This window comes from Morus notabilis, unplaced genomic scaffold (genome assembly GCF_000414095.1).
Source record: "Morus notabilis unplaced genomic scaffold, ASM41409v2 Scaffold348, whole genome shotgun sequence".
Lineage (NCBI taxonomy): Eukaryota > Viridiplantae > Streptophyta > Magnoliopsida > Rosales > Moraceae > Morus > Morus notabilis.
In genome coordinates this window covers 525313-545811 of record NW_010361555.1, presented here as the reverse complement: position 1 = coordinate 545811, position 20499 = coordinate 525313, and the positions used below count along the sequence as shown (strand labels likewise).

General features: G+C 35.9%; 4 protein-coding genes across 6 annotated transcripts; all 4 read left to right on the top strand.

The window, feature by feature from the left end:
* Positions 1-792: 792 nt before the first annotated feature.
* Positions 793-6291, top strand: LOC21401604 (ubiquitin carboxyl-terminal hydrolase 18). Of its 2 annotated transcripts, XM_024166915.1 has the most exons (12): positions 793-886; positions 1091-1436; positions 2005-2218; positions 2320-2408; positions 2563-2648; positions 2749-2911; positions 3023-3146; positions 3508-3665; positions 3782-3866; positions 4628-4840; positions 5041-5102; positions 5343-6291. In XM_024166915.1, exons 2-12 carry the CDS (start codon positions 1171-1173, stop codon positions 6100-6102), a joined length of 2220 nt encoding a protein of 739 aa, XP_024022683.1. In that variant the 5' UTR covers positions 793-886; positions 1091-1170; the 3' UTR covers positions 6103-6291. The 2 variants fall into 2 exon arrangements, with proteins under 2 accessions (XP_024022683.1, XP_024022682.1); XM_024166914.1 differs by lacking the exon at positions 793-886 and having other exon boundaries at positions 1030-1436.
* Positions 6292-8718: 2427 nt separating this feature from the next.
* LOC21401603 (F-box only protein 13) lies at positions 8719-10826 on the top strand. Its single transcript, XM_010100102.2, has 2 exons — positions 8719-8838; positions 9146-10826. Exon 2 carries the CDS (start codon positions 9166-9168, stop codon positions 10423-10425), a length of 1260 nt encoding a protein of 419 aa, XP_010098404.1. The 5' UTR covers positions 8719-8838; positions 9146-9165; the 3' UTR covers positions 10426-10826.
* Positions 10827-12092: 1266 nt separating this feature from the next.
* On the top strand, positions 12093-14047 carry LOC21401602 (E3 ubiquitin-protein ligase AIP2). Its single transcript, XM_010100101.2, has 5 exons — positions 12093-12380; positions 12458-12668; positions 12973-13181; positions 13300-13515; positions 13626-14047. Exons 1-5 carry the CDS (start codon positions 12231-12233, stop codon positions 13773-13775), a joined length of 936 nt encoding a protein of 311 aa, XP_010098403.1. The 5' UTR covers positions 12093-12230; the 3' UTR covers positions 13776-14047.
* Positions 14048-16205: 2158 nt separating this feature from the next.
* Positions 16206-19640, top strand: LOC21401601. 2 transcript variants are annotated; one of them, XM_024166930.1, is made up of 10 exons: positions 16206-16717; positions 16821-17024; positions 17123-17180; positions 17302-17364; positions 17834-17909; positions 18187-18302; positions 18437-18526; positions 18623-18754; positions 18939-19091; positions 19382-19640. In XM_024166930.1, the coding sequence occupies exons 1-9, from the start codon at positions 16353-16355 to the stop codon at positions 19071-19073; spliced, it is 1239 nt and encodes a 412-aa protein (XP_024022698.1). In that variant the 5' UTR covers positions 16206-16352; the 3' UTR covers positions 19074-19091; positions 19382-19640. The 2 variants fall into 2 exon arrangements, with proteins under 2 accessions (XP_024022698.1, XP_010098402.1); XM_010100100.2 differs by lacking the exon at positions 19382-19640 and having other exon boundaries at positions 18939-19300.
* Positions 19641-20499: the final 859 nt, after the last annotated feature.

Below are 20499 nucleotides of genomic sequence, written 5' to 3'. Positions count from 1 at the left end.
ACTCGAATTCAAGTTAATGAACAATATTTTTTCTATTCTTAAAAATGCAATAACTTTTTCGTTTTAATTCTGATTGAGTTGATTTTTTTCTATGCATTCACAACGAAAAGATAAATAAAACCTCACCCATATACCCTATTAAAATTTTTCATCATTATTGAGTTTTTATTAAAATACTATATAAATACAAATTTAAGTTTTGACTCACCCAAACACAAACTCAAAAAGATTCTTAATTCAAATCATAATTTAAATGTGCACATTCAAACACAAATTCAAGTTATAATTTCAACTCAAATTATAATTAAAACTCAACTCAAAATTATCACTAAAATCATCTTAACTCAAAAATGTAAAAAAACAACTCCCAAGACACCCGAATTTATTCGCATGTCCCGGATCCTCTCATTGGAAGTGATTCCCACATCGAACACCTCACGTGAGAGTAGCAAAAAGAGCAGGGAAAAAAAAAAAGAAAGAAAGGAAAACATCAATTTCTTTCTTACTAAGAAACCCCCACCCTTCCTTGTAAAAAGTGATTGAAAGGGAAACATTGTAGATAATTATAATTAAGGCTTGATTGGCAGACAGTATTAATGATGAACTAATTTTAAAAAAAAAAAAAACCTAACTAAACAAAAAGAGAATGTTTCCCAAAAAAAAAAAAAAAATGATGTGTAATTCCTTCAAACAAATTAAAATAAAACAAAAATAACTAAGTCAAATATTAAGGATTTATTTATTCATGTATTTATTTTTGGCAAGAACTATATCATTGTCTCCCTAAGAAAAGATAATCCTCTCACGCCAAAATCTATAATTCGTTTAAACAAATCCAATTCCCAGGATTAGGAGGAAAAGTGGAGAGAAATAAAGAGGGATTTCAGTCAGTCCCACATCAAATTTCTTTGCTTTGCTTGTTTAAATAACCCTAAAACAAGTTTCTTCTTTTGTCCTATTCTCTTTTCCAAAATTATTGATTAAAACCCCAAATTGTTGTTTTCTTCTTCTCAGTATTTGCCTTTTTTTCCCCAATAATTGGACCCGCAAAAACCCTAATTTCTGCAATTGTTTGTTTGGCTACGGACAGTACGAATTCATCGGTCGTGATTATCGATGAAAAGCCCTTGGATCGTTGAGGAATCGGTGATCAACTCGGGGGAGGTGTAGATGCATGTCGCCGGAGTAACCTTGGATCTGAATTGGTTCCTTCAATTCATACTCACCGTCTTCATAATCGCCGTCGGAGTGCTTCACTTGGTCAAGAACACGGCGTCGAAGTACTTCGAAGTCGACGCCAATTTCGAAGGAGGAGGAGGTGGAGCCCATTCTGATCGAACCCCAATGCCGGGCGTGCTCGTCGACGATTGCGCTTGCGTCGTTTGCGGCAATTCCGGCCCTAAGCAGTGCTCTCGTTGCAAAGCCGTCCGTTACTGGTAATTGCTTTTTTTTTTTTGGAACATTTCAATCAAGTTTTGTTTTTGTTTTACGTTAAATTCGGTTGCTTTCTGAAATTCTGGTACTTTATAGCGAAATGGGGTATCTTTATTTGGAATTCTAATCCCCTTTTCCGCTGTTATGGTAATTTTGGTGCGTTTCCGTAACTTTCCAATGGCTTATTCGTAATCTTTTGGTTTCTTCCAGATTTTACGTTGTCAAAGTTGCCTGATTTAGGCATTGCCCATGCTGTTATTATTTTTATTTACAGTTTAGTAGGGATTTCTTGGGTTTCTTTGGCTTTTTATACAGAAAACATAATGTATCTTAGTATGTACGTAATGGGATTTTTTTTTTCCATCTTCAGTAAGTTTAATTCCGACTTTTTGATTTTGGGATATGGTGAGTTCAGTGCCTCGTTTATGGTCTTGCCCTTGTAACTCTGTCTCATGTACAATTTTTAGACTTCAGCTTTCTAGTCTGTACTGTATTGTCATGCATATTTTCCAGCATTAGTCAGGTTTGAACTTTATTTATGTGAAACTTGAATTCTGTTCCTTCTTTCAGCTCGCAGAAGTGCCAACAAAAGCACTGGAAATCTGGGCACCAGAATGATTGCAAGTTGGTTGTCCAATCATCTGGTAGTGTTATCGCAGGGCAAAATGCATTGAGAAATTCGCAATTCAAGGCCTCTGGCTGCGGGGGTAAAACATTTTCTGGAGTTGCACTGGTTCCAGCTCCTGGAATATTTAAACCCATCAACATCAAGCAGCCTAAAGATGTATGTTCGGTTTAAAATTTGATTAAATAGAACTATAAAAGTGTATATACCTGATGATTCTTAGCAGAGAATAAGACATTTAAAGCATTTGTATTGTTCAGATTCTCTTTCCATACGATGAATTTGTGAAACTTTTCAACTGGGACAAGCCAGGATTCCCTCCTTGTGGACTTTTAAATTGTGGAAACAGGTATTTGTTTACCATATTTCGCCTTGTTATAAGATTACATTTGCACTTTTGCTTGTAAATTTCTTGTTTTTCCCTCCCAATTTTGATAGCGCGTAGTACATATAGTTTTCCTCCTCTAAATTCTGCTTTTATTTTTTTTCGTTGGTGTATGCAGTTGCTTTGCCAATGTGGTTCTACAATGTCTTGCATCCACTCGTCCACTTGTTGCCTACTTGTTGGAGAAAGGTCATCGAACAGAATGTATAGTCATAGACTAAAACATATACTCTCTTTTACTTGCTGTGCCTCTTTAATCAAAGTTCTTACCCTTCTTGATGTTCATTTCTGTTTTTTTTTTCAGGCATTCGTAGTGATTGGTGTTTCCTTTGTGAATTCCAGACACATCTTGAAAGAGCTAATCAAAGTTCACAGCCCTTTTCTCCAACTAATATTATCTCTAGGTTGCCTAATATTGGTGGTAATCTTGGTTATGGAAGACAGGAGGATGCTCATGAGTTTATGAGGTTTCTAATATTTCCTCTGTATTATTCTTATCAACTGTAATTTTAAAAGGATATAGATATATACTGCTTGTTCAATTTTGCAAAAACTTACTCTCTTCTTTGTCCCTGTAGGTTTGCCATTGATACAATGCAATCAGTCTGCCTTGACGAATTTGGTGGTGAAAAGGCTGTCCCTCCTAGCTTACAAGAGACCACCATTATTCAACATATATTTGGTGGTCACCTTCAATCGCAGGTTGTCTACTTGTCTTGCAGCAAAGTGTTCGCTTTTGTAATGCATGTTCTCTTGTTTTATTGCTGTCAACATGGTTAGAAAAAGATGAAAAAAGAAAATGGAGAAGTCCTGGAACAATTTTGGAGTTAGAATTTTAAGATATCTGGAAGTTCCTTGTGTTTCGCGTTCTTATTTCACCCTTTTTTTTTTTTTTTTTTTTTTTTTTTTTTTTTTCACCCTTTTTTTTTTTTTTTTTTTTTTTTTTGTGTCTGATGAAACTTGTCTAATGATATTTTCTTTCGGGAGCCTGTTAATTTGCCTTGGTTTGTCCCCTCTAAATTTTTCTTATAAATTTACATTATTTATTTTTAATATCTTCCAGGTGATATGTACAGAATGCAACAACATATCAAATCAGTATGAAAATATGATGGATCTGACTGTTGAAATTCATGGGGAGGCTGCATCACTGGAGGAATGCCTTGATCAATTTACAGTCAAGGAGTGGCTCCATGGAGACAACATGTACAAGTGCGACGGGTATGGTTGTGATTGATGAAATTGTATATCATTGTGTGGTTTCATAAGTGCATAATCTCCTAATGCTATTATTTGCTCAATATCTTGTTCATTTTACACATGACTATTTTTCTCAGGTGCAATGACTATGTCAAGGCTTGGAAGCGTCTTACTGTTAAACGGGCTCCAAATATATTAACAGTTGCATTGAAAAGATTTCAGGTTCGTGCTACTCTCTCTGTCTATGAATTTCTTTCCTTTCTCTTTTTTAAATGACATTAGACCAATTCCAAAAAAGGTTCACACTTTTCAACAACTTTAAATTAATTTTAGCTCCTGCATTAAAGACAAAGGCATTTATTTACACCAAAGAGATGTATAGCTAATGAGCTGGGTTAAAACATGGGTTTCCAACTTTCAATAGTCGAGATATTTTGGTGCTTATCATTGACAATGGTGCTATGGGGAAGAAATCAACGCCCTCAAACTTATTCAGCTCCTTATAGATGAACTAGGCTATATATATGTCATCAGGTAAAATAATTATTTCGGGCCTATGGTAGTTATTTTCTATCAGATAGGAAACTGTCACTAGAACTTCACATACTTAGAACTCTCATATCCGGTTTTAATTTTTGAATTGCTATAGATTGTTAATTTAATAAAAGAAAACAACTCAATACATGTATTTGTATTAGAAAGTGTTGACGTGATAATTCATGTAGATTTAGATTCTTTTTTCCGATGATGTATGATTTCTCTCTCTCTCTCTCTCTCTCTCTGTTTTTTTTTTTTTTTCCTGTGGTTACTATGGTTTCCTTTGTCCATATCTTACATTAGTAAATGGCCAATACTTGCAGAGTGGGAGGGTGTATGATTTCTCTCTCTCTCTCTCTCTCTCTCTGTTTTTTTTTTTTTTTTCCTGTGGTTACTATGGTTTCCTTTGTCCATATCTTACATTAGTAAATGGCCAATACTTGCAGAGTGGGAGGTTTGGGAAACTCAATAAAAGAGTAACTTTCCCTGAGACTTTAGATCTTAGCCCTTATATGAGTGATGATGGAGATGGTACGGATGTTTATACGCTTTATGCAGTCGTTGTCCATGTGGATATGCTGAATGCATCATTTTTTGGTCATTATATCTGCTATACCAAGGGTCTATGCGGAAACTGGTATAAACTGGATGATTGTAAGGTAGGCTCTCTTTCTAGTGACTGTCTTTCTTAGCTGGTAAAGGCCCTATGTTTTGCAACTCTTAAAATAGAGATCAATACATCAGAATTCCTGATTATAAAAGTTACTTCTCTTATTTTCTTTTCGCTACTTCTCTAATTTTCTTTTCGGGGGTATCTGTTTTTGTTATGTTTGGGTTGTAACAATTCAACTTTTCTCAGGTTACGAAAGTTGAATTGGAGGAGGTACTTTCTCAAGGAGCATATATGCTTTTATACAGCAGGTGTGTCCAACGTCATATGTTGTGTCGTCCTTCGAATGCATTTTAGGTGTTTTTTAAATTTGTTCAAGTCTTGTTTAGTAGCTTCTAGGTATATTTCTGGTAGGTGTTTGTGCTTATTTATACTGTTGTGAGCTCGAGTTGATGCATGCCCATGTACCTTTATTTTTATTTATACTTTTTCACAGCCGAACATATGTCATGGAAATTGGAAAACTTGAAATGATATATTTCTTTGTTTAGGGATAAGGCACGGTCTTCATGTCTTCGAGCTCAGGAACCTTCAAAGGATGAGCAGAAGATGGCGAATGGTGAAGTGGAGCTTAGCCCAAATGAACAAATTGAATGTTCTCTCAGTGGTGAATCTGTGTCAACTGATGGTAGCCTGTGCCTGGAGACCGATCTGAAAGAGTTACCGACTTGCATAAACTCTGAAGCCGTAAGAGAACATGACAAAGATGATGACGTGGCTGTTATTGACTCAATATCATCTGTTGCAAAGGAGGCTTCAGATGGTGAAAGAGAGTTGTGCTTCGAAATGAACCCCGGTGCTTCAGGACAAGAACAAGGGGGTATAAATATCAATAGTTGCAGATCATCTCCGTCCATTTCAAATGGTCCCGAGGGACCTTTTCCTATTGCAGGAAAAGCCACCACTCTAAGAGAAGAAGACCTAGTTAACATGGATGTGACTACTCACCCGTCATGTGAGGTTTTCATGGACAATATATCACCTTGCTTCGAGAAGGATTTGTCCGTTTCTGATAGGGAAGCTACACAAGAAGTTGCAGAGGATACACGTAACGTAGGCTGTGAATCTAGATCATTCAACGCAGAGGACGTGAAGATTTACAGCAACGGCTACGCTTTTGAAGATGAAAGCGCTTTGCAAGTTGAAAATGACCATAAACCTGATTCGGATTTGCATTACTTGAAGCGTGGCACTAATTTTCAGGAGGGAAATGGAGTCAAGAGTGTAGAAATAATGGAGGATGGTTCATAATAATTAGGGTCTCACTTGTGATTTATTCATATTTAATTTTTTAACACTCCCATCATCATCGAAGAAAAAAAAAGGTTGAGTTGGGAATTTTTGTCTGGGATTTCATTATTTGTAGAAATCCCAGACTCTACTTTAGCATTTATTATTTGGGACTCCAGAACTTTATTTATTAAGATGACAGAATGCAATTCAAGGATCATAATGAGTTGGGAATTCCTATGCTCTATAGATGTGTTGCTGAATTTTTCTTTTAGTTTGATCGCAAGTTAAATTATGGTAATTAACATTATAACGTTATAAATTTGCAAGTCCTTGTTTTTCCTCTGTTCTAATTCTACGTGATGAGTGATAACAAATAGAAGCGACCACAAGGCCACAACAATAAAAATCCCAGCGTTTCTCCATGCAACTTTTCACCTGAGAGAGGAATAATTAGACAATAATGTAAAAATCCACATCTTCTGGTTTTGGTTTTCCTTTTTAATTCTTCTTTTACTCTTGGAAAGTGGGAACACGGGAATTCTGGGTTACACGGGAAGACAAAAGCTCTGTTGAAGTGTTTTTAGGGAAGGAGGAAGGGAGATCAAATTCATGGAGACCCGAGCCAGAAGAATTTGATATTAGTTTTTGCATGGCATCGAGATCTCTGCCCTCGTGTCGTAGAGTATCTAATCCCACCGCAATATAGTTGCTTCTTTTCTTTTGTTTGAAAAACATACAATTAAAATATGAATGAAACGTAATTAGCGGCTTTTTGTTCTATATTTTATTGTTTCTGGTTCCCTGTGAAATGCTTGGCTTAGGGAGCCAAGATTCTGGGCATTGACTTTCTGAGAGAGAGAGAGAGAGAGAGAGGAATGAGATTCCTTAACGAGGCACATAAGCAGGAGAGGTTTTTGCTTTTGCTTCTTGCTTTTATTTATTGGGACCTTCACCGATAAGTACTTAGTGTCAATTTTTAATCGTTAAATTTAATTAAAATTAGATCACTATGAACATTTAATTAATGAATTTAAAATAATAATTCAAAATTATTTTTAATTTATATGTATTTTTTATAAAAAAAATACTGTAAAAAATTATTATTTGGGACTCCAGAACTTTATTTATTAAGATGACAGAATGCAATTCAAGGATCATAATGAGTTGGGAATTCCTATGCTCTATTGACGTGTTGCTGAATTTTTCTTTTAGTTTGATCGCAACTTAAATTATGGTAATTAACATTATAACGTTATAATTCTACGTGATGAGTGATAACAAATATAAGTGACAACAAGGCCACAACAATAAAAATCCCAGCGTTTCTCCATGCAACTTTTCACCCGAGAGAGGAATAATTAGACAATAATGTAAAAATCCACATCTTCTGGTTTTGGTTTTCCTTTTTAATTCTTCTTTTACTCTTGGAAAGTGGGAACACGGGAATTCTGGGTTACACGGGAAGACAAAAGCTCTGTTGAAGTGTGGGAAAGAGGAAGGGAGATCAAATTCATGGAGACCCGAGCCAGAAGAATTTGATATTAGTTTTTGCATGGCATCGAGATCTCTGCCCTCGTGTCGTAGAGTATCTAATCCCACCGCAATATAGTTGCTTCTTTTCTTTTGTTTGAAAAACATACAATTAAAATATGAATGAAACGTAATTAGCGGCTTTTTGTTCTATATTTTATTGTTTCTGGTTCCCTGTGAAATGCTTGGCTTAGGGAGCCAAGATTCTGGGCATTGACTTTCTGAGAGAGAGAGAGAGAGAGAGAGGAATGAGATTCCTTAACGAGGCACATAAGCAGGAGAGGTTTTTGCTTTTGCTTCTTGCTTTTATTTATTGGGACCTTCACCGATAAGTACTTAGTGTTAATTTTTAATCGTTAAATTTAATTAAAATTAGATCACTATGAACATTTAGTTAATGAATTTAAAATAATAATTCAGAATTATTTTTAATTTATATGTATTTTTTATAAAAAAAATATTGTAAAAAATTACGAATTATAATCTGACCTCCTTATTTATTAATAGTAAGCAAGGTCAGCAACAAAAGCCAAACCAAAACCCCCCTTTGACATGTTTAAGAGGGCAATGCTCAAGCGTGGGGCTGGTTTTCTTTGAAACCTAATTTTTTCCCCTTTCTCTTTCTTTCATGTCAGAAAAAGACGACTAAAGTGATTTCTTTCATTTAACATTTTTTCTTTCTCTTTTCGTTTCGGATTTTTTTTGGAATCCAAAGCCTAGTGGCTAGTGGTGTAGTGAAGAAGATAGCCAGAAGGCGAGACAAGAGTCAACTACTCTCTCTACTTTCACTTTGAATTTTATCAACAACAAAGAGTTAAGAGTGTAAAATAAGAAACATATATATAGATATATATATATATACATACACAGTCCAGTTAGACATATATACATTCTTTTTTTTTTCTCTTTACTAAGTAAACAATAAACCCCCCTCGTGTGTGCCGTGTACTGTAGTCTCTATAAAGCAAAAAAAAAAAAAAAGGAACAAAAAGGAAAGGAGGGAAAAAAAAAAAGTGTCAACGCCAACAACAAAAAGAGCTTAGTAGGAAGCTTCCCACCCTGGTTCCTCGTTGGGTCATCTTGTCCATTTATATGTGTAGTTGGAGTGAGCATTGTGTCCCTACTCTTTCCCATTCTCAAAAACCCATTTTCCCTAAATCCACTTTCAACACTCCTCACTTCCTCACTTCTCTTCCTTTCTTTCTTTCGCCGCAGCAGCATAAGGTATCTTTCCTCTTCAATGTGGTTGGTTCATTCCCAATTTTCTCTTTTCTTATCCTCTTTCTCCGGAGAGTTTTTTTTTTTTTTTTTTTTTTTTTTAATCTTTGTAATTTATGGATATTTGCCTGAAAAAAAAAAAAGGGTTTTCTCCTGGTTTTTGTTTCTAAAAATTTGTAAACCAAATGTTGCATTCCAATTTCATTTTGGGGTTGGTAAATTCTAAGTGATTCTCATCTATTTTTAGATGCCTTTTTTTTAAAAAAGAAAAAAAAAAAGAATGTTGTCTTAATATTTTCCGTTTGTTTTGCAGTTTTTTGGATCTTTTATCTGATGGAGCTCAAAGATGATGTCTCAGCTTCAGTAGCAAACCGGAAGAGAAAATCACAAGAAATAGACAACAGCTCCATTTTCAGCGGCTTCCCAATGGAAGACCTTAACCAAGACGTTCTCGAAAGGGTCCTTTCATGGCTACCGACCTCCACATTTTTCCGTCTGACTTCAGTCTGCAAGAGATGGAAATCTGTCGCGGATTCCGCGAGCTTCAGGCTCGCCTGCGCCGCCGTTCCCTCGCGGGATCCGTGGTTCTTCATGGTCGATCCCAATCTCAGCAGAATGGTGGTCTTTGACTCCGCTGAAAGGAACTGGAAGAGGCTCAATCGCCCAACTCTCCTCCACGAAACCCCCAATCACAACACCATGCCCGTCGCAGCCTCCGGCGGGCTGATCTGTTTCCGCAATTTGCGCGGAAACTTCATCGTATGCAATCCCGTCACAGGATCATGTAGTGAAGTTTCTTCTCTTGATCCGTCCGTACAGAATCTCCCTCTTCATGCTATTGTTATGAAAGCCTATTCAAGCCTCCATTGTAGCTCTCATTATAAGCTGACCTTAGTTTTCGGTGAGATTCCAAACCTCTCATTCAGAGTCTACAATTCCAATACTAATTGCTGGGAAGAAGAGACGGCATTGAGCAGAAATGTTGTTGACAATAATCGTTTAGAATTCGATTCGAATGACGACAATGCCGTGTACTTCCTCAGTAAAGCCGGGAATGTAGTTGCTACCAATATGCAGAGAAGCCCATTTAAGCAGTACTCATCAGTGATAACCAGCGGCAAAGATGGGGAGGAGCTTGTGTATTTTTTAAGCTCCACAGGGAGGGTTGTGGCCTGCAATCTCACCCGCAAGAGCTTTACCGAGTACCCGAGGCTGCTGCCCGTGTTCTCCGAGTACTCCATCGATGTGGTGGAGTGTGGAGGGAGGGTGCTAGTTGTGCTGCTGTCGGAGTTCTTCGAAAGCGCTAGCCTGCGCGTGTGGTGGTACGACGAGGATTCGAGGGCGTGGCGCCAAATCGCGGCAATGCCACCGGCGATGTCGCATGAATGGTATGGCAAGAAGGTGGATATAAACTGTGTTGGGGCTGGAGACCAGATTTTAATCTGCTTAAACTCTGCGGAGCTCTTCAGCTATGTTTTGTGTGATTTGGTGGCCAATGAGTGGACTGAATTGCCCAAATGTTGTGAAGATGGGAAAGCCGTGGAGTTCATGTCTGCATTCTCGTTTGAGCCAAGGATTGAAGCTTCTGTTTGAGAAGTAGAAAATGATTTCAAGATTAATGATTTAGAATTAGATGTCTCAGCTCCTTTTTTTTTTTTTTTTCCCCTTGCATTGTTTTTTTCAGTTGATATTCTTTTTAACATATGTTTGATTGTCTTATTTGGATTGTTTGAAGCAAAAAGTTGCCAATTGAAATTGGCATGTAGTTTAACTGATTTTAGTGAGACTGATTGTTGACATGTTGGAAGTCGGAACAGAGTTTTGTTCTTTCCCATTGTCTATCTGTAATGAGTTTGTTTCTTATTGAAAAAAAAAAAAAAAAAAAAAAAAAAAAAAAAAAAAAAACACCGTGAGGATTGTTATACCTTACTTCTTTTCCGTGGGTAGGAAAGATAGAATGTTAAATATATACAGTACAAGACAGATTACAATAAAGCTGGATGGCAAATTATGTGACTAAAAAAGTTACATTCAAGTTAGATGTCGTTTTTTTAATAAAATAAATTAAGTAAAGATACTTTCAACTTGTAAAATCGTCAAATTTGTTGTTTTACTCTATTTCAATCACTTAAGTTTCAACGTATTAAAACTATCCCACTATCTTCTTGTAACCCAATCCCAAGTTGAAAATCTCTCTTTTGATTTAAGGGATTAAAAATCCGTGGGGGTAACGGAGAAGATAGTATGACGGTTTTTTTTTCTTCCTCCTCATTTATTCGAGGGTAAACGGCATGCCGTTTTGCCATGGCTCTCGAGTCATCCCAGGAATCATAAACGATATGTAGTTTCACATATAGAAATATAACAACCTGTCGCTTTCTTTTACGTAAAGAATAATGCCAGTCATATAAACTCAAATCTCAATTTTTATATACTAATTTATATGATATGTGAGTTATTATTTTTATATTAAAAAATATTTAAATTATTATCACATCAATTAATAATAAAAATATATATTTATTAATAAAAAAATGATAACTCATATACCGTATAAATTGATATACAAAAATTGATATCGGAGTGGATTTACATATCGTTCTCGTGATTTACAAATACGTCTATAGATGTAGCACGCCATTACAACGACATGTATATTACGTTCATTTATTTATTGTTTGAGTTAATCTCATAAATTATTTTTGAAGTTTACTCACAATCTCATCTTTAATTTTTAAAATATCTCGTAATTAGTCCCTGAAGTTTTACTTTATTTCAATTTTTATCATTCTATTAGTTAAGTATTAAATATTTGACGGAATATGAAAAAATTAAAGATCAAAATGAAAAACATTTAGAGTTTAGAGAAAAAAATAATACAAAAAATAAAAGTTAATTTCCACATAAAGTCTCTAAATTTTAATCCTTAATTTACACAAATTTTGTGAAATTTTAAAGACTCGGTTAATAGAAGGATCAAAATTGAAGAGACAACTTGTACGATATTTTAAAATTCGTGAACTAAAATAAAATTGAGAGTAAATTTCAAGAATCATTCGTATTATTAACCCTTATTATTTTTAATTTTGCATTGAAACCAGGATTCCACCGTAATTAATCAAACTCTCAGACGTGGCTTCATATAAGTGGGGGTGTTAGGTTAGCGTAGGGGTTGCAAGCAGTTTAAAAGAGGCGTACCACAGCATATCATTCCCCGCACAGCAGCCTCGCCGACGTGACTCGGCGGTGACCCCCTTGTCAAGAAAAACCCAATTACCCAATACACATCTATAAATTCAGATACAAAATCCTTTCTCAGAAAAAGAAAAAAAAATCCGAGACAAAACATACAACATTCGATAGAATCGAAGCGCGTACAGAAAATAAACATAAGAAAGATGGAGTCCGATGGAAGTAGTTTGAAACAACAATTGGAGGAATTGCAAAGAGATCTCTCAAAGAAGAACAAGTTCGAGGACGCCGTCTCCTCCCTCAAATCTCTCCTTTTCCGCCGTTATTCCTCTTCTTCCCCTTCTATTCGCAAATCGGTAATTTTTCTTCCTTTTTTGTTTTTTTTCAAGTTTTTTTCTTTTATTTAATTCTCTAGTTCATCCTTTTTGTTCAGTTCTATACTGTTATCTGCCGAGCGGCGACGGTATTGAAGGCGAGGTACACCTCGCCGGGTTTCTGGCTTGCCGGGCTGGGCCTGTTCGAGCAGGCCCATGGGTTGGTCTCCGACCCATCGGAGAAGTCTCATTTGCAGTCTTGCATTGCTCAGGCCAAGGATGTTTTGCATCAACCTGAGAATCCCGTTCCCTCTCAACCCGCCGATTCAGGTACTTTATTTTCTATCTCAAAAAAGAAATTAAATTAAATTCAAATGTGTTTTTCTTCAAATTCGTCATCATTTTATTAGAGGTAAGTTCAAATTCTTGTAGTTCCACTCTTCAATTTGTGATTGCACATTGCCTAACTGCTGTACATAAAATTTCAATGTTAGGTCACTTTGTGATTGGTAATACTTAAGGTTTTTCAGTAATTGATAATGTAACATGAGATTAGAGTTAATTTCAAATATTTGCAATGGCACTGTTCAATTTGTTATTGCACATTGCCTTAAAAAAGATCAATAAAATTCAGGATATCTGTTTGAGGGGCATCTAACTGTGGATCCGGAGCCACCACAGCCTCAATGGCTGGTGCAGTCAAACCTCTTGAATGCCGCGGCCACACTCTTGACTGCAGAGTCGTCTTCTCGAGCTCCGGCGGAGAATGAGGATGCCTCGCGGAGCGCTGCCGCCAATCTGATTCAATCCCTCATCGAAAACTTAGATGATGTTCTTATTCCGGTACTTCCTTGCTCTTAGAAAAATGGTTAAGTTTGTATTATTGTTGTGTTGATGTTAAATGAGCGAGTAAATATGACTTTGCTTTTTTTTTTTTTTTTTTTTGTGGAAAAAAAAAAAGATAATGGAGGATGAAAGAGGGCCCCCAAGAGTCCCACCGGCCAGTAAAGAAGTTGTGGCAAAGCTTCCAATCATCACCATTACGGAGGAAATACTGGGAAAGCTTGGTAAAGATGCAGAGTGCGCTATTTGTAAAGAGAATTTGGTTGTGAACGATGAGATGCAAGAGTTGCCTTGCAAGCACACTTTCCACCCTCCTTGTCTAAAGCCCTGGCTGGTAATTCCAACTTTTGAACAAAAAAAAAAAAAAAAAGGCATTGCAGATTTTTTTGATTTGTTCTTGTTGTTCTTCGAACTTGAATTTGATTTTGTGACATACGATGGCAGGATGAGCACAATTCTTGCCCAATATGTCGACACGAGTTGCAAACAGACGATCATGAGTACGAGAGCTGGAAGGAGAGAGAGAGGGAGGCTGAGGAAGAGAGGAAAGGTGCTGCAAATGCTATTCGTGGTGGTGAATACATGTATGTTTAGTTTGGTGCAACTTTTATGTGGTTGTTTAACTCTTTATGATTCCCATCTTGTAATACTTGATTACAATGAATTGTTACCTGCCATTCCAATTGAGTTCCAATATAATGCAAGTCGAAATTGCCTTGGATTGCATTATATTGGATACTTTCCAATATAATGCCTTGGCTTCGTGGTTTAAACGACCAATGGTGTTCAGATATGTTTGTAGTTATGGATTGGATACTTTCTATTGAAAATGCCTTGGAGAATTGGGTAATTGATGATGAAACATATGCTATGTCTTGCTAGCTTCTGAAATATTTTACTGTAATTTACTATATATTTCGTTAAGCTTGGAGCCTTTTTTTTTTTTTTTTCCCCTCTCTCTAATTGATGTTTCTTATTCTGCTTTTTGTTTACTTTGTTGTCGTTTTGACCTCTTATTCTCCTTTCTCCATTTACAATATGTTGTCGTTTGTTAATGTTTTCGTCTTTTTTATATTTTGTTGTCTTCTGTTACGTTATTTGATTCTCTCTCTCTATCATTTTTGTAATCTTGAATTTTCTTGTGGCTTTACTCTTTGTTCTTAACTTCTTGATCTCTCTAATTGGTTCTTATTCTTCTTGGTTCTTATTCTTCTTTTCGTTTACTGAAATTGATGTCGTTTTTGTCTTGGGCGTGTGTTGGGAGGACTTCTCAATTCTCATTTTTGTCAATAAAAATCAATTTTCTGTTTGAGAAATGCTAGCATAGTAAATGTAACACGTAAATTTTATCACATTATTTTATGGCTTGTTTAAAAAGTATACTCAAATTATGATTTTTAATTTTGACGTTTGAAATTTAAATTTTTTTAAGAAAAAAACACTTCAGTAGAATGAATAATTTGAGTTTGAGTATAAGAAATAAACGGGCCTTAGAGTCTACTTTATTTTCTGTCTAAATACTAATATCTCGTGTGGGTGAAAATGGCTCCAACATGAATTTTATTTGTTTTTTCACTTTTGTCTTTTCAATTCGAGTTGACAAATGAATTTATGTGGAAGTAAACACTAAAACAAAAAAAGTTAAATTTAAATTTTTATAGATTAATTTTAAAAATTCTTCCGAACTATGACCTCTCGAATTTTTAAAAGTAACATCGGTTCTCAACAAGTTATATCTTTCAGCTACAATGAGTGACGAAAATCGCTACGTGTCAGGTATGCGACCCATTTGAGGAGAGTATTATCATAAATTAACCTGCAACAACCCTAGGTTATTAAAAAAATGATTAAAAAACTCAAATACGTTTTAAAAAAACCCTGTTTTGTCGATTTTTTTGGTTGTGTTAGGGTTAGAACTTTTCTCCTGAAAAGAAAAATCTGAGGAACCTTATTTTTTTTTATTTCCATCTCGGTTTCTACACTCTTCTTTCTAAATGTATCCTTCAACTCCATAATTTCTTCATTCAAGCTATCAATTTTTTGGTTCAACTTGTTACTCTTTCTACTAATTTTGTAACCACATCTCTTGCATTGAAATTTAATTTTAGAACCCGCTTTCTTGCACGGAAATTTTCTCCACTATCAAGTCACTTTGTAAACCCACAGCCTCTCTCCTCTTTATTATGCATTCAATCATAAAATGAAGGATTAATTTCAAAAATTCCTCCCGAACTAAAACAGAATCAACCTACAGTGTCAATCAAACCCAAATTAACCATATTCAACCCAAATATACAAAAGCTTTGTTGTCCAATGTTAACCGATTTACCTTATACTGAATGCAACCATAAAATTGTCTTCTTACATTCTTCTTCGTGTGTGATGTCTTCACTACCGGATCCAACCAACATCGACATCAAATAGGACCTCGAATTTTGTCGTTTACCCAGCCGTTGCCACCACTATTTGTATTGCAGGAACTTGCCATAGATGAACAAGTGAGGAAAAAAAATAAGCAAAATGGGAACAAAGATGGTGAATTTTTTCAATAAAAATGAGGAATTATCTGATTAGGAGGGTATAAGCATAATTGCACTTTTAATTATCACTAAATAAGTGACACGTGACAATTATGTCACTCATTGTAATAGAAGAATAAAACTTGTTAACGGAATAAAATTCGAGAAGAATAGATGTTACTTTTAAAATTTAGGGGACAAAATGTTATAAGAGTTATAGTTCGAGAATAATTTTTAAAATTAATCCAATTTTTATTAGAAAAATTATTATAACAAAAACTTATTTTTATTTGAATTGACGAAATGAACTAGTTCTGAATTTTTATTAGAAAAATTATTATAACAAAAACTTATTTTTATTTGAATTGCCGAAATGAACTAGGTCTGAAAAAAAACAAAAATTAAAAAATAGAAATCCCATCGTTGACTTGAAAGGCCAAAGGGAATTTCACGAAATCGTGGCGCAACCACCAACTTACGTTTTAAGTATTCCAGAACTCTTCTCTCTCCCAACGAAATCTCAAATTAACAAGTCACAAACTCAGATGAGCAAAACATTCCTCCACTGATGTTGTCGCAATAGCAATAGCAATAACAACAATAATACAATAATCAAATTCCAAAACCTCACTTCACTTTCATCTGGGTTTCCATGGAGCTACTGGCAACCTGTTCCACTTCCTCGTCCTCGTCGTCCTCGTTACTCGGCGCCAAACACACTTTCCCAGCGACACAGCTCAATCGCCGTCGTTCCAATCTCCAGTTTAATGGCAACCGAGCGACGGCAGTAAAAAGCGCTTCTTCTTCTTCTGCGGCGTTGAATGGGTACGCAGGTTCTTCACGCGATTTCGGAGCCAACAACAACAACGCTACGATAACCACCAAAAACAGTACTAGATTCTACACACGAATGGATTCTTGCCTCGTAATTCCTCCGCCTACTGGGACGAAGCCTCGCGCCGTCGTCAAATTCTTGGGCGGCGCCTTCATCGGAGCCGCTCCTGAACTCACTTACAGGTCCTCTTTTGGTTTTTCTGTCTAAATTCTTTTTTTTATTTTGGTAGTTTTGGGTTGGTTTTTGTTGGAAATGAATTTGTGGGGGTTTGTTCGTTTGGTTCAGCTATGTCATTGAGCTGTTGGCCAAAGAAGGGTTTCTTGTTATTTCAGTGCCGTACAACGTGACTTTTGACCATGCCGATGCTGCTAAGCAAGTGTACGAAAGGTTCAATGCGTGCTTGGATTCAGTCTTGGCATCTGGGCTTCCTCAGGCCAATCTTACGCCTGCCCAGCTTTCTGATCTTCCTCTTTTTTCTGTTGGCCATAGGTAGCTCAAGTTTGTAATTAACGGCCTTTTGTTGTCAAGGAAGTGTGGTTTATGCACTGATATATTGATTTTTAAAAAAAATTTAATTTTTGGTATAGTAATGGTGCATTGCTACAAGTACTCACGGGAAGCTATTTCTGTGAAAGGATACCAAAGGTTTGGTTTTTCTCTTATATATATTGAAGCTTGATTTTGGTGTCATTTTTCACTGGCTTTTCCCTTACGTATGTGTTTTTCGTCTGAATTTGGCTTGAATTATTGTTTCCTGTGGTCAAAGGCGAATGTCATAATTTCATACAACAACAGGCCAGCGACGGAGGCAGTGCCTTACTTTGAGCAGGTTAGTAATTGTCCTTGTTGCAGAATTAAGTTGTGGAAATAATACTTGCTGTAACTTGTTAATGTCGACATTTTATTTTGATAGTTAGTACTTTAGGATGTATTGTGTCAAGATAGATAAACAAATAAGTTCAATGCTAACGTTCTTGAGCCTATTATTGGAAAGGAGTTATTATATTTGACTAGCTATGGACGTTGCTGAAGATGCTATGGTCGAAGATGCTTAATTCTTATGCTAACTATCACTAGAGTGATTAGTAATGAAATGAGAAATCTTCCTTTGTGGGACACCTTTATGCGGAGGTCCTAGGATGATATCCTGGTATTTCCACTAGTTATTGCAGTCTTAGTGATACTAGTCTATGGGAAAAACTTGAATTAGAAGTAGCAAAGAGAAAAAGATTATTTATTCCTTGATGTATTTGGAATTGTCTTGATTTATTGGTCTAATTTCTAGTACCGTACTGCAGTTGGGTCCACTAGTTAGACAAATCATGCCGGTTGTAGAAGCATCTCCAGTTTATTCGATGGCTAGAAGTGCCTCAGGTAGCTCCTTTACTACAATTTATGAGAGTACCGTACTTCTGTTTAGCTCCTTTTACATTGTCATTCTCTGGGTACACATTTTATATATCACACTTACATTTTACCTACTGCGCCAACTATTGTTATTTATTGGCTTCTTTCAAATTCAGCTGCTGTGACTGGTAGTTGCGTACTATGCCATGGGCTGTATCTATGAGCTTTTTAAAAAATAATAATAATAATAATAAAAAATAAAAATCTTTCTCATGCTCCAAATGTATTGATACTTCAAATCTAGGGGATGCATGGAAGGTGCTAATTGATGCAGCTGGAGCAATAATACCGAACAATGATCAGGAGACTCTGATTTCAGTTACCAAATTTGTTGATCAGTTGCCCTCTGTTTTTAACGAGGTATTTTGATACCTTTCCGATACGTCTAAATGATATCGGAGTTCAAGCCTATGCCCTCAATGCATCTTCTGCATGTTTAAATGATATATCTCGGTGGATGATAACCTCAAAAGCTTCTATGAATTCAATATCAGGTCACTCAAGGGATATCGGAGTTCAAGCCCACACCCTCAGAAAATCGCGATCGTTGCAAGAATTCATACAACATCAAGCACACACTACTTGTATGTGTAATACCACCCCCCTTGTTTTGAACTGCGATGAAATGGATGGTTCTTATTTTTTTTTATCATCCGTCTCAAAGTATTGTCATGCTGTAGGTAAAGTTCAGTTTCGACACAATCGATGAGACAGATCTTCTTGAAGAAACATTGAAGCCTCGTGTGGATTTTATTGGCGGAACGCTAGAAAAAGTCGAATTAAGTGGTAACCATATCACACCATGCATACAGGTACTCAACTGACAACTCTAAATCAAACTGCGCTATATTGCTACCTACACATCTAATAATTCAAGCGAGCTCTTTACCAGTACTCTGTATGCTTAAAATCGACCCAAAATCTTATTGTCTTGAACTTTAGCACTAGATTGCTAATCCTAGTTTTTCTTTCCTGTTTTATTCTTGGCATGATCAGGAGCCAAAGTGGCAAGTAGGTGAGGTGTACACTCCAGCAGATGCTATTGCTCAGGGACTCAAAACTCTTTCCTTGAATGACAGTAGAGTCCTTGTCAGAACCATTAGCAACTGGTTCAGACGTTTAGAGGCTTGAAATGCTCACAAGTCACAGGTCCAGTCCAACATAGAAATAATCCAACATTTTGCTTGTGTTCAGTCTGCCGTTCATTTCATTAGCTTAGGCAGTTCAAAATAAAAAGAGGATTGCATGTATAGAAATAGAAATTTTGGAGTTGCACAAAAACAATTGTATGCTTATAAATTGATCACCAAACATATTACGACTAAATTACGGACGAAAATTTTTATAGTTTCATGGAATAGCATTGCTTAGTTATATTGAAGGTGTATCATTACCATCATAGCTCAGAGAAACTTTTTTCTGATTCATTAATATTTCAGGGTCATTTACAGTGATTCTTGACGGGAATTAATGGAAGAATAAATAGTATCATAGAGTCTTGTAGAGTTGCAGGCAAGTAGTAGAGAGGCATCACCCTTCTTTTCTGTAATTCCGTGACCACACTGGTCTTCATCAAACTGACGTGTCCCCAGTGTTCCAGCTATTAGCTATTATCAATCGAAGCAAAATAGCAGTGACTTTTTATGGTGCCTGCATTCGCTTTGGACACGATAGAATTCTGTGGTAGGATATAGAATATTAAGGCTGGTTTGAGTTTTCAGCTCTAAATTTTTATAATTAAAAGCTCTAAAAAAATATTACATTTAATTTTTTTTATTACAGTGAAATTTTTTAAAAAAATGTCACATTTCAGTTCAAATTAAAAATTTAAATTCACGAAGTGAACGAGACCTAATCATTCTTATAACCCCGTAAAGTTAAAACTCCATTGTTCACATAAGGTGGGTCTTACTAGGTGAGTAGGTGGACCCACCATGTAATGAGAGGGGGATTTATCTCGCCCTATCACATAATTCTTCTAGTAAATACTTGGACTTATCCTCGCCGTGAACAATGGCAAGTAGTGTAGCAGCCTAATTTTGCGTTTGGCTGTGATTGTACCCATTCTATATTGATTGTGGTTTTGGTGAAATGGCTAATAATCAGCGCTTTGCTAATAAGGCCAACGACGCGTAATACTGTGAGGGAGATATGTTCGAATTTGAAGTTGTTCAACATTAGAGCCCATTTGGTTGAAAGATTCGTTCTTTGATTCGAATCATAGTTTATAATTCATTATAATATTTTTTCTCATAAAAAATACACATAAATAAAAAATAATTATAATCTCATACCATTTGGTTGAAAGATTCGTTCTTTGATTCGAATCATAGTTTATAATTCGTTATAATATTTTTTCTCACAAAAAATACACATAAATAAAAAATAATTATAATCTCATGATTTTAATCTATGAACAAACGGTCAAACTAGGCGAGCTACTGAAGCTTTTATCTACAGTAGCAGCAATTAAGTTTCTCGATTGAAGATGTCAAACTTTGAAAATGGAAAAAACCTGTCATTACTCCCTACCAAACTTCATTCGAGCTTAAATTTT